A 12,500-nucleotide genomic window follows, 5' to 3' on the forward strand; every position below is an offset into this window, starting at 1 on the left:
TCCATAGTGTTAATTCGGGCCAATTAAGCTAATTAATCAAATCCTCCATGGTGCATTGTTTAATAACGAGGGAGAACTGATTTTGTGTATGTGCATGCTAATTCTGGAATTCTCTTCCAGGGGGTCAAATATCCTGGTCCAGTTTCGCTACCCTGTGCCTCAAATCATCTTAAAAAGTACTGCCATTACAATAGACGTAAACTTCCCTGGTATGCAGTCCGGGGAGCAATATCTTGTTCCCCCCCTTTTCATTGCATGCAAGAGAGCCTAATCATTCAAGACGAAATAAACTCGTCAGCAGCTGAGAATTATTGCGCAGTTCAAATTTGCATTTTGTTCCTTATTTGAGTTTACTTGCTGTTATCAGCTTTTCAGATTACCTCCTTGGTTGTTTTCTGTAAATAAATTCAATTTAACATAAACTGCTAATCATTTCCCATGGCGACCTGTACATCACTACTTAAATAATGGTACTACCAAGGTAAGTTACCCATTGTTCCCTTTCATTTTGTAGCAGGTTGGTATTCTCGGTTGGCCTTAAGGCATTAACTTAATATAAACCCCTGTTTCATCCCCTCCAACAAGACCAATCTGTGAAAAAAAAAAAAAAAAAAAAAAAAAAAAAAACATATATATATATATATATATATATATATATATATATATATATATATATATATATATATATATATATAATGATTTGCATATATTATTTGGTGGTTTTTTGTGAGTCATTGGCAACTCGTATGTTCTGTTTGTGTCGTTTGTGTTTCCTTCAGAGTTGGCTTTCAATTGAGCTTTCATGACTTGGACTTAACCAAGTAGCCCGTTACAGTAACGGTAGCAGTGTCTGCCCCATATCATTCCTCTTCCCCCCCCCACCTTCACCACACCTCAGGCGTGGTTAAGACAAAATCCAATTTAGCACTATTAATGCAGGATGAACCTTTGCCTAAAATGGCATAAAATATTTGAACATTATTCTATCCATCTAGTGTAGAAGTATAGCAGTAACTGCAGGGTGTATTCATACAGAGTGTAAAGCAAAAGAATAGATTAGGAGAAATGGATTTGATGAAGCCTGTCATTTAAATTTTAATAGTTTTAGCATTGAGGTAGAGAGGAAGATTTGTGACATAACTTGCTTATTGTGTAACATAACATTTCTACGGAATTTCGTCAATGTCAAGTAGTCTTTCAGTTCTCAGCAAGTCCTTTGGGAAGAGGTAATCTGTTACACAGCTCACTAATTAGGTAACAGAGGAATGGAAATTTAACTCGGGAATCAAACTGAGAACTTTGAATACTTACATTTTATATATATATATATATATATATATATATATATATATATATATAATACATATATATATATAGTATATATATATATATATACATATATATATATATATATATATATATATATGTTATTTTATATATATACAGTATATATATATATATATATATATATATATATATATATATATATACTCTCAAGAGAAGCAATTCCCACGAAAATAAAAGTGAAACAACAGAGTGGTGCTAGGCACATTCAACTGTTCTTTACGTAGCAGACTAAAGGAATGTTGATAAAGAATAGTCCTAAGGAAAGCAACAGCATGTAATATATATAATTCCATGCTTCGACTGCCCTTCTTTTTATATCACCCAATCCAGTAAGGATTTAGAAGTATGAAGTAAACAGCATAAGTATTCTGTCAAAACTGGGCAAACATCCAATGCAATAATCACCCATTTAAGTGAAAACTCTCACAGGATAAATTGGACTGAAGGTTCAGTAAGTGCCAGATCGAAAGATTTCTCTTCACAAAATCTTTTAGAATCTGCTGTTACACAGCTTACTTCCAGTTGTAATTTTAACCTTATCCCTGGCATGTATTATTTGGACCCCTGTATTACTCAAATGTTCAAGAATGACCTTAAAGATAAAATTATGGACGTAATTACTAATTAGTTACCTTGTATATATTTTCTATGTATTCGTATGTTTAATATATTTTTTGTGAAAATACTCACTTTGCAAAAATTTTTATTGTTTACCAAAAGGAGAATTATTAAGTTGTACTTTTATAACATATATATGTAATCACCTTATTCTTTCCACGGTTATTTTTTGGGGGTCAGTCTCTTTCCCTGTATAATCTTTTAATTGACTTGTCCTCGCTTCCGAGCTGCAGGGCTTAATCTTTTGTAAAACCTCTTCAATATTTACCCCTGTTTTGGTAGGTCTACTAATTCTTCAACCGTGTTGGATTCCAGGTACATATTTTCCTTTATAATCCCTGTCATTTATACGAACTTTCTTTGTAAACTTATTTTTATATTTCTATCAATCTGCTAAGTAAAGGACAGTAAAACGAAAGGCCCAGCACCACTCCATCGTTTCACCTCCTTCATGGCATTTGCCTCTATTTATATATTCATCACGTTCCATATTTTCAAATGATTCAGTTTATATATATATATAGCAGATATATATATATATATATATATATATATATATATATATATATATACATACATACATACGAGAAATAAAAAATAAATATATATATATATATATACCATATATATATATATATACATGTTTATATGTGAAATATATTGGTGCAAACATTAAACAGATCTCTTGCAGTGGAGGAAGGGTAGCTTAGGATTACAGGTGGCTCTCACGGGCGTATTTGATTGGAAGCGAAGAGGATCATGTTAACTTGAGATGAATTAGTCGTTTAGAGTTGCTTTTGCCCCTTGACGTTGCAGCAGTGGCTAAAATATTGAACTCTGGACCTTACATCTACAGAGCGACGCATGGCGAACAAGTGTAGTATGTGAGAAAGCACCTGAAACACCTCTCCACTCAACGGCTCCACGGTACCTTGTAACTTCAAAGTTGTATTCAACATTAGTCCACAAGCATTCTGTCCAAACCCTTCAGAATTTCACTATGTACAATGCGTAAGGTATGTGACGTCACAAAAGTAGTACGAGCATACGTAAAAAATGTAAGCCTAGGTGTCTGACTTTTATGCGACCAGCAAGGCCGCTCCAATTACGTACACACCTATTGTGGAAGAGAATAAATGTGTTGCAGCATTGCAAGTCATCATTACGCCATGATTTATGATATTGCAGTCGTGCTTCAGGAATGGAAACAGAATTATGATTAATTGGAGGACATTCGTCATGCAAGGTTCAACTAGACCGCTCTCGCTAGTCATTAATCATGTTTGGCATAATTGATTTACCAGATTCCTTCTCATCGTGAGGAGTAGTTCGCTGGCAAAAACAATTGCCCTACTTTTACTTTGCCTTCAGGTTCGTTCTACTTGGAGTCAAAACCGTCAGTGCACCTCATGCGGTGCACTGTAGACATTACTTAAGGTTCTTTTTGCAGCGTTCCTTCGGCCCTCTAGCTGCAACCCCTTTTATTCCTTTTACTGCACCTCCGTTCATAATCTCTTTTCTTCCTGTTATTTTCCACCCTCTCCTACCAATTGATTAATTTTTACTGTTAATTTCTGTTTCAGCATGAACTTCCATAGGGCTCCAGTGTGGCCTTGGCCTAAATTCTATTTCTGTTTTATTCTACTTGGGTAAAAGAAATATAGATTCAGAAAATTATTATATATATATATATATATATATATATATAATAATTATTTGTTTTTATTTTTATATATATACAGTATATATATATATAGGTTGTGTGTATGTGTATATGTATGTTATAGATAGATATACATATATATATATTATATACACTGAATCTTTACATTTCTCTTTACTGTGTCTGTGTGTATGTGTGTGTGCGCGCGCGTGCATGTGCGTGTGTGGTAGCGAGCGCTCACATCTCTTGAAAGTCAGATACCACATTTTAGAGAAAATATAAAATATTAGAATCTGAATCAAATGGTCAGTTACGATGAAATTGTTGGAAATGAAGAGTGAAAGGAAATTGGAAGTTGGATGATAACTTATTCCGGACCTTGATATATATATATATATATATATATATGAGTATATATATATATATATATATATATATATATATATATATATATACTGCATATATGTATATAAATATTTATTTTATTTTTATCAGACTGGTGTTTAAAGAAAGCTGGACTGACGTTAATTATTTTATGCCTGAATCCCGTGCAGGAGACGAGAGAACAAGATTGTTGATTTGTTCCTTTATGGGATCCGTAATGATATGAACCCTATTGAGTCTTGGGAGCTTCGAGAACTTTAATAGTTAACGCATAACGAGATCACAGAATGCTTGGAGATAGGTGAAACGGTTCAAAAAAGAGATGACAATCACGAAAAGATATGGAAGCCCTACCATAAATAAACTGCACCCAGCGTTAAAGCCAAAAACGACTGGTTTAGCGGCTAAGGTCAGGCGACGCGGGAATTAATAAGATATCAAGGGCGAGGGGACTGAAGATGCTTCGCTTGGCTTTTGAAACTTCGATTCGATCTCGCATCGATTTGTAACGGGAGACTCGTGTCATCGATAATGTGTCGGTCGGAAATCAGTTTATTCCTTCTATGAATTGTATGAATAAAGACTCGTATTCTCATCTTGAGTAATGTGTACCAATGTCCCTATCCCAGTGCAGACTGGTTAAAAATCCTTTGAATTAAGTACAGAATCCAATTATATACGAATGATGAACTCCTTAGGCACGAACGCTTGATTATTATTCTTAACAGTTATTCGCAGGAGTGGAAACTGAATGAGGTGGACGGAATTCCACCGTGAGTTCGTAGTGCATAGTGTCAAATTTGGTCTTTCCACACTATAACAGCATACGCACTTACGGACAATTTAATATTTTGACTCCCCACGATTTCTCTTTTACCCAAAAAACAACCGATTGGATTATAAGGTTAATACTTCAAGACATGCTGTTGTTTGTCTTCACAAGCCCTAAATGCTGGAAAATGCGAGGGTGCAAATGTCCATATTTACAAAGATTACATGAAGGTTGTAGCTAAAGAAAGGAAGTTTGTCCAGATGTCACTGAATCATACATGTGCTACAGATATATTTATGAAGAGCTTAGACCTGTATAGTAGAGTTAAATAGAACAAAAGGGAAAGGTTGACGCAGTCATTGGGAGATTTCCCAATCACGGTCCTGTGACCGTGTAAGTGCATTATTCAGTGACCAGCATTTACAATTTGGGAAAGATAGCCTTTGTATTTTATGTCTTGTCATCTTAATGGTGTATCGAGACCTTTGTCGTTTCCAAACATCAAGGTAACTTTGTGTGATGTATACGTGTCTCCCTTCAAGCTACGATGGAATGGCATGGCAATTATTTTATTGGTCCCGAGCGAGACGTTGCTGTTATTACATACTACTGAGGAGAATGTAATTGGTATTGATCGGCGGAGGGTGGCGTTTGTATATTAAGAGTTATAAAAGTAAAAGAGACAAAGTTGAATTATCTTTTAACAGGTATTGATTGCATGAGGGTCATTCTCACTGCCGTATTGGGATTTTAGTTTTTTCCTCTAAGCTTTATTATTATTATTATTATTATTATTATTATTATTATTATTATTATTATTATTATTATTATTATTAAAGAAGTTTGTTTTTTCAAGAAGGCCCAGTCCACACTTGTGCTCTAGTCAAATAACGGTCATTGCTCGAAAGCTCTCTGGTTCGCAGGTGGTTTACTGGTGAGTCATGTTCATCACTTGTTCGTCTGCGTTTCACTATCAGCCTTTTTCCCAGTAATGGAAGAGATCATTCTTTCCACGTATACAATATGTTGATTTCAATAATATTATTAATTTCTTCTACTCTGTTTTATCTTCCTCAGCACACACACACACACACACACACACACACACACACACACACACACACACACACACACACACACACGTAATAGCCGGTATATGGATCTTTGTTTTTATATTCAAAGATACTCGTAATGTTGTATGTTGACAGATCTTACACTTTCTTTCTATATATATATATATATATATATATATATATATATATATATATATATATATATATATATATATATATATATATATATATATATATATATAATCTCACCAACGTAAATACTGCTGCTCGTATGCTTCACCTCATTTTCTAAGAAACTACATTTCCTTATCCATTTCTAAACTGAATTTTGTGGACTTGAACTACATGTGCACCGTCAGTCTCTTTATCTGGAAGAGTGAAACGCAAAGAATCTCCTGGTCTGAAGGTGCCCAGCCTTCATTAGCTGTTGTGAATTATCATTTTTTTTCTATGAAGTGTACAACTCGGGTTATATTGTTACTAAACAATGCGTTCCAACCTTAAGAAATCCGATATCCACGATGCATGGTTAACTTTTCCAGCTAATCCCAATACTTACAGTATTTCTTATTTTTCTTCGTCTCGCCATTTCTAAAACTCTTATGCCGTCTTCATTAGGTTGAGAGCGAAGGTCTTTCACTTTATAGAAGAAACTATTTTCGATAGTAAGTTCCCTGTCACGTTGGTACGGTGAAAAATACTTGAAGTAATGTTACAGACGCTTACTGAAAACGAAGAGGGGGCATTTCCTATGAATGCTAAAAGGCGTCCATTTGTTTATACATTTCGCGTGTTAAAGGCGTTTTCTTTTGGTACGAGATAAGTTGACTTGTGAATTACTTGAACGAAAAAAAGGGAAATTAAACTCTCTTAAAAAATCTAGTTAGTATTAACTTCCAGTGGCCATATGTCAACTCATTTTTCTGAATTATTTTTGTCCTACAGAATTATGGACTTATATTTTTAAAAGATTAATTTTGAATGTGTGGATGCTTGATACCTGTTTTATATCCTTGTTTCGCACGTGTGTGTGTGTGTGCTTGTGTGTGTGTGCGTGCGTGTGCGCGTGTGCGTGTGTGTCTAAAAGTGACAGACAAAAAATATATGAGTAAATCTTTCTGCCTACGCTGTCCTCCTGTGTAATACTGTTTTCTCCTTTTCAGATACATCTTCGTCAGAGTCTGGTCATGGCTTCCCAAAGATTTTGGGCAAACGCTGCCTTATTCCATGTATGGGTAGTATTCGTCGTTGCTCTGGAGGAGGAAATGAGCGAATCTGTCGCACGGAAGCTGAGGTCAGGGCTTGGTGAAGAATTGTATCAGACGCACGGGGTGGAACTCTTCTTCAATAACACTCCTATAGACCTTATAGATATTACAGATGGAGATTCCATGCTTATCACCTTCTTCCTCGACGATCCACTGCCCCTCGGAACGGAAGAAGTCGTCCTTCAGGTACTTATGTACTTTCTCTTCTTATTTCGGGTTAGGTTGAATATTTTCTTGAGTTGAAATGCTCAGTAGTTTTGGTAATTTTACATTGAATATCATTTGTGTGTGTTCCAAAAAAAAAAAAGGTAAGATTTCAGATAAACTTTTCATCTCTATAGAATTTATATTAAACTTTTCATCTCTATAGAATTTAATTAATATAGCGTTGTTATTTATGACATCGGTAAATTTTTAAGTCATCAGTTCAGGAATCTAGAACTTTTTCTTTCACTTTCATTTACCTGAGGAAAACTAAACACATTCTTTCTGCAATTAATTATAATCTGTTTTATTCGCAAGGGCTTCAGTTTTTCAGGTAGGCCCTGTATTTTGTTGAGCCTGACTGAATATTAGGTAACATTCAAATATTGATTTCTATGGTGAGTCTAGTATCTTAGGAACATTTTCCTTTTTGGTTGATCAGGACAATTTATGCAATGGTATCAGTGGTAAAGCTTTTGGTCTGAGAGAGTTCCAGATGGCCCTTCCAGGGTAACTTTTGCCTTGATGAACAAAATGCTTAGTTTTCCCAGAGTATTCATAATTTTGCGGTATTTTCTCCATCTAGTTTTAATTTGTAGGTTACATTCTGTAGTTCAGTAATTATCGTCGTCCAGATAATTTTTTAAGGTAATTAGTTGGCCTACATTTCATATTTTTATTGCATTATGTTTAAAGGCTTCTATATCTATAGGTTCATTAACAACTTGGGTTTCTTATCCATAACAGACTAACTCTTAATGCAGTGTCATGTATTTAGTTTCCTCATCAGGTGTTAGTCATTAGTTTTCTAGTGATATTTTCTTGTTGAGATGCGTAACTCTAGTCACCAGCACTGTTTTTAGACAAAATTTTAAAGGTTAATTTCATTCATTATTGGTAATTCAGTGCCCTTCTGTATCGAGTTTATTATTTCAGGTAAGCATAGATATATATCAAGCCGAGTAATGGTTAGTAAACATTTGGTTGTCATGATGGTATTCTTAGAATAACTATCTGTCCAGAATACTTCAAGTGCCGAGGTGTTGTAACAGAGTAAAATTCATTATTATACTGTTATTATTTTCAAAGTTAAGCCTGTTAAGGTTATCCCATCATCCCAAGTCATGCCTATTGTATATGAATTAACCTTTGCACAGATTAAAGATATTTAATAAATTTAAATTAAGATTTTTGTTAGGTAGACGTCAGCTAGATCATTTTTTTCCCTACTGAAATTGACTATAACACAGGGGCTTTAACTAGTTAGGCGTTACGATGAGCACTGCTGGAATAAGCGCACCTTGATACATTTTTAGAATGCTAGGTTTTTCACTGCCATCTGCCACTATTTTTGCCCTTCAGAGATTACATGGGGACCTCTTTGATTGATTTTCATGGGTTTTGCTTGCCATTTGATGTACTTGGAGAGTTCTCTCATGTTGTTGGTTTGGCTGGGTTTGTGGGTTGTACTGAAAAGGACTTCATGCAATATAACTATGATAACTTGCATGACTTTTGATTTAAATTGTCATTTAAGCCAGGATCCTTCTTTTCTATGATTAATCAAGGGGACTTTTCAAGTAATTTAGGTTGTAACGCTGATAGTTTTGTGTACTTTTTTTTCAGGAAATCAGCCCTGATAGCTTTGGCCATATTACTATGTCTCCTGATCAGTGGCAAGTAGATAATTCAGATTTTGTCAAGGGCGATGACGGCCGATGGACAGGGTCTTTCAACCTAACAGGAACTTTCTTGGGATTTTCAAAGATCATCATCTTGTTAAAAGACCGTCAAGGAGAGGACCTAGCAGCCACTGCACTGTATGAAGTGAAAGTAAGCTAGCATTCTTTGTATGTAGGCTACGATGTGTGCAGTGATATACCAAAAATTATACAAAGCATTTTTATATACCTTGCTAAGATGTAAACGATGCTAAAAACTGAAAAAAAATACTGGAAGTGGCAGGTTGTTGACGTTTTGTCCACAAAACCCCTCCCTCTTCAATATTACTGTATTAATGTAAACTTTCTTTGTCAGCCTGTCTGACAGTTGACATGTTAAATAACTCTATTTGTAAACTTATATTATTCATATGTTCTTTCGTAATTGTATATTGAAAACAAATTACTGCATACTTTGGTAGTTGATGATCATTGTATATTGTGTGCTATCTTTCGTAACATTGCTATGAGTATTTGATCCATGATTTTTTATTATATAGGTTCAGAGATCTGATAAGCTGTGGGACTTAATCTTCACTATTGGAATGATTGTTCTCGTAGCCATTGCTTACGTCAATATGGGATGTGCCATCGACATGGAGATCATCAAGAGGGTTCTTAAAAAACCCGTTGCTCCTGCCATAGGACTGTGTTCACAGTACCTCTTCATGCCCATTGTAAGTTGAATCTCTCTCTCTCTCTCTCTCTCTCTCTCTCTCTCTCTCTCTCTCTCTCTCTCTCTCTCTCTCTCTCTCTCTCTCTCTCTCTCTCTCATTTTGACTTAATATCATAAGGAGATTCTCATAGAAAAAGATAGATCCATGCCAGATAGAAAGCTGGAGTCGTAAGTGAAAGGTTGAAGACTTCAATTCAAGAACTCATTATAGAATCTTAGAGGAGATGAGTACTGCAATCAAGTATTTGTTACCAAAGCAGCTGTGAGGCAGTATTACATGACAAATAGACAAGTAATCTACTGGTAAAGGGAAAGTAGATCAGGATCAGAGGAAGGAATTGGACATGCCAGAGGGGAGAATGGCTATACTTCAGTTTACAAGAATTAATACTCCGCGGTTTAGTTCCATGTTCGTGGCGTTGGCGAATTAAAAATAAATGAAAACCAAGAGAACGCTAGTAATTTAAACAGAATACGGCAAGGATTGCAGTCAGATTGTTTTTAGACATACCGTAATTACTGGTTATTAAGCAGACAAACTCAAGTGAACTTTGAGATGAAAAGTAATGGTGAAATAATAAAAAAAAAAAAGAGGGGATGCACACGTTATGGCGAGTGTGTCCCATTTGATTTTGAGTAGTATCAGCCACCAAAAACATAGACACAGATGTAGGCCATGAACACAACGAATAGATATTGCTTGTTGGAATCCTGTCTAGAAATTACTGCTTGCTTGTAGACTAAAGACAGATAAACCCAAGTTCCTAAATAAATGTGACCAGATTTGAGACGCATATCTTAGGTAGGCCCAAAAACATAAACTAAAATAAATTGATGATTTCTAACATCCAAAGAAGATGAGTAGTGACAGTTGGTGATCTCAGACACATAGATAAAAAATGTTAATTTTTACCCTTGTATCAAAGAAATTGTCGGTAACTTTCCACAAATTATTTTTAGGAAATAGAGGAGGAGGTTGTTATGCACTTTAGTTATTTTTAACTCTGTGAATTAGGTCTGCCTAAAACAGTATCTGGACTCAAGTATTTCACCTTCGGATGTTGATTGTGTCGATAAACTTTTGTACTGCAGTCCTATTCCAAGATTTTTTATCTTGAATTTTGTAAAAGGAAAACAACTAATCTTATCAAAATGCAGTTGTGTGGCCAATTGTTGCGAGACATTAATGTGGGCTCTTTCAGTATTTCAGAAATTTGTAACCTTTCTCGTTCACAGACATCATATGTGCTGGGGTATATCTTGTTCTACGACTCCCCTGCGCAGTGGTTGGGACTCTTCATGATTGGAAGCTCTCCTGGTGGAGGTGGGTCCAATCTCTGGACCTACTTGCTGGGAGGCTCCCTTGACCTCTCGGTCACCATGACGTTGGTCTCCACTATAGTTGCTTTTGGTGCCTTACCTATGTGGGTTTATGCCCTTGCGACCACTATTTTTCGTGGTATGTAATCATCCCTATACTGTATTTTATGATTAAATACCGTATATTCAGTTATGCATCGGAAGTATACATATTCAGTCATGTTGTATGTGCACTCACTGTAACATTTTTGATAATTTTAGTGTAGTCATCCCGTTTTATATAAGGAATTAGTTCATGCCTTTTTTTTATTAATTTGTATCTTCATACATCACTACCCATAAGTTCTAGGCTGAGGATCCAATTACATGCTAAATGTCGTATTTGTGCGTTTTAATCCGATTAAATAACTACAGAAAAAATGTTGGAAAATGTGAAAAAGAAATGTTTGCATGCTAAATTAAATGCTTGTAAAATCTGTTATACCTTTGCTTTAGGTAAAATTGTATTACAAAACGAGAGTGTCAACTTTGTTATACTGTATATCAAGTCCATTAAATCTCTCACGATTATTACAGATGGCAACTTTAGTGAGCTTCCGTACAATCAAATAGCAGGTATGGTAGTGGGTCTCATTGTCCCTTGTGCAGTTGGTGTCTTGATTAAAAAGTATCATCCCAATACTGCTGGAATATTGAAGAAAATGCTCACTCCTGTGGCAGTCATTTTCATCATATTTGCATCAACAGTAGGCGTTTACATCAACCTGTACATCTTCAGCTTCTTCACCTGGAAGGTAGGTACTGTCAGAACTTTGCTCTTGCCACTGAGGAGGTTTAGGCCAATTCATGCTAAATGAACTCTTTCCTTTAAGAAGAAATTTTTTACAAAGATTTGAATGGTTTTTGTGAAAGTAATTATTAGAAATCTAAATATTTCATATTACTAAAGTTATTTATGTGACCATAATTTCATTCCTGAAAAGGGCTGCTGACCAAATAATTTTAGTATTTTCAGAGAAGTAAATTTTGAAATGTTTGATTATGTAGTCACCCATTATTAAAAGTAGTAGTAATTTAAGAGATAGAAGATATTGGAAGTCACAAGCAGAGGGGTATAAAACACCAGCTTAACCTCGGACTGAGGTGCTTGCACTCTGCATATTCATACCAGTGGGATTGGGGATAGCCTTGATCTGGGTGATGGGAAGTTTAGCTTGGAATTGATTACCTGTAGACTCATTGCCACAACAAAAATACATGGATACCCATAGCATTTTGTCCAGTATGATTTTATGTCTGTGGTTGACATGAAAATTATGAGTATGGTTGTTGCTAAACTGGTCACCAGCTTTTTTGTGTGTTTATCATTGTATAACTTGCATTTCAGGTAATTATAGCTGGCTTTGCCCTACCTTGGCTGGGTTTCACCTTTGGAGCTGTTGTATCGATGCTCT

General features: G+C 35.3%; 1 protein-coding gene across 5 annotated transcripts in view; it reads left to right on the plus strand.

Moving 5' to 3' along the window:
• The window catches only part of LOC136835339 (ileal sodium/bile acid cotransporter-like), a 105,441-nt gene that overhangs the window by 55,332 nt on the left and 37,609 nt on the right, over window positions 1-12,500 (plus strand). For all 5 annotated transcript variants that reach the window (XM_067098708.1, XM_067098706.1, XM_067098710.1 and 2 more), the window contains exons 2-7: window positions 7,021-7,311; window positions 8,956-9,162; window positions 9,551-9,727; window positions 10,963-11,185; window positions 11,623-11,840; window positions 12,434-12,500. The exon at window positions 12,434-12,500 is cut by the window's right edge and continues 83 nt beyond it. In XM_067098708.1, the coding sequence (XP_066954809.1) occupies window positions 7,045-7,311; window positions 8,956-9,162; window positions 9,551-9,727; window positions 10,963-11,185; window positions 11,623-11,840; window positions 12,434-12,500 (1,159 nt within the window). In that variant the 5' untranslated portion in view covers window positions 7,021-7,044. The remainder of the gene's footprint in view (window positions 1-7,020; window positions 7,312-8,955; window positions 9,163-9,550; window positions 9,728-10,962; window positions 11,186-11,622; window positions 11,841-12,433) is intronic.

Source organism: Macrobrachium rosenbergii, chromosome 55, assembly GCF_040412425.1.
Source record: "Macrobrachium rosenbergii isolate ZJJX-2024 chromosome 55, ASM4041242v1, whole genome shotgun sequence".
NCBI lineage: Eukaryota > Metazoa > Arthropoda > Malacostraca > Decapoda > Palaemonidae > Macrobrachium > Macrobrachium rosenbergii.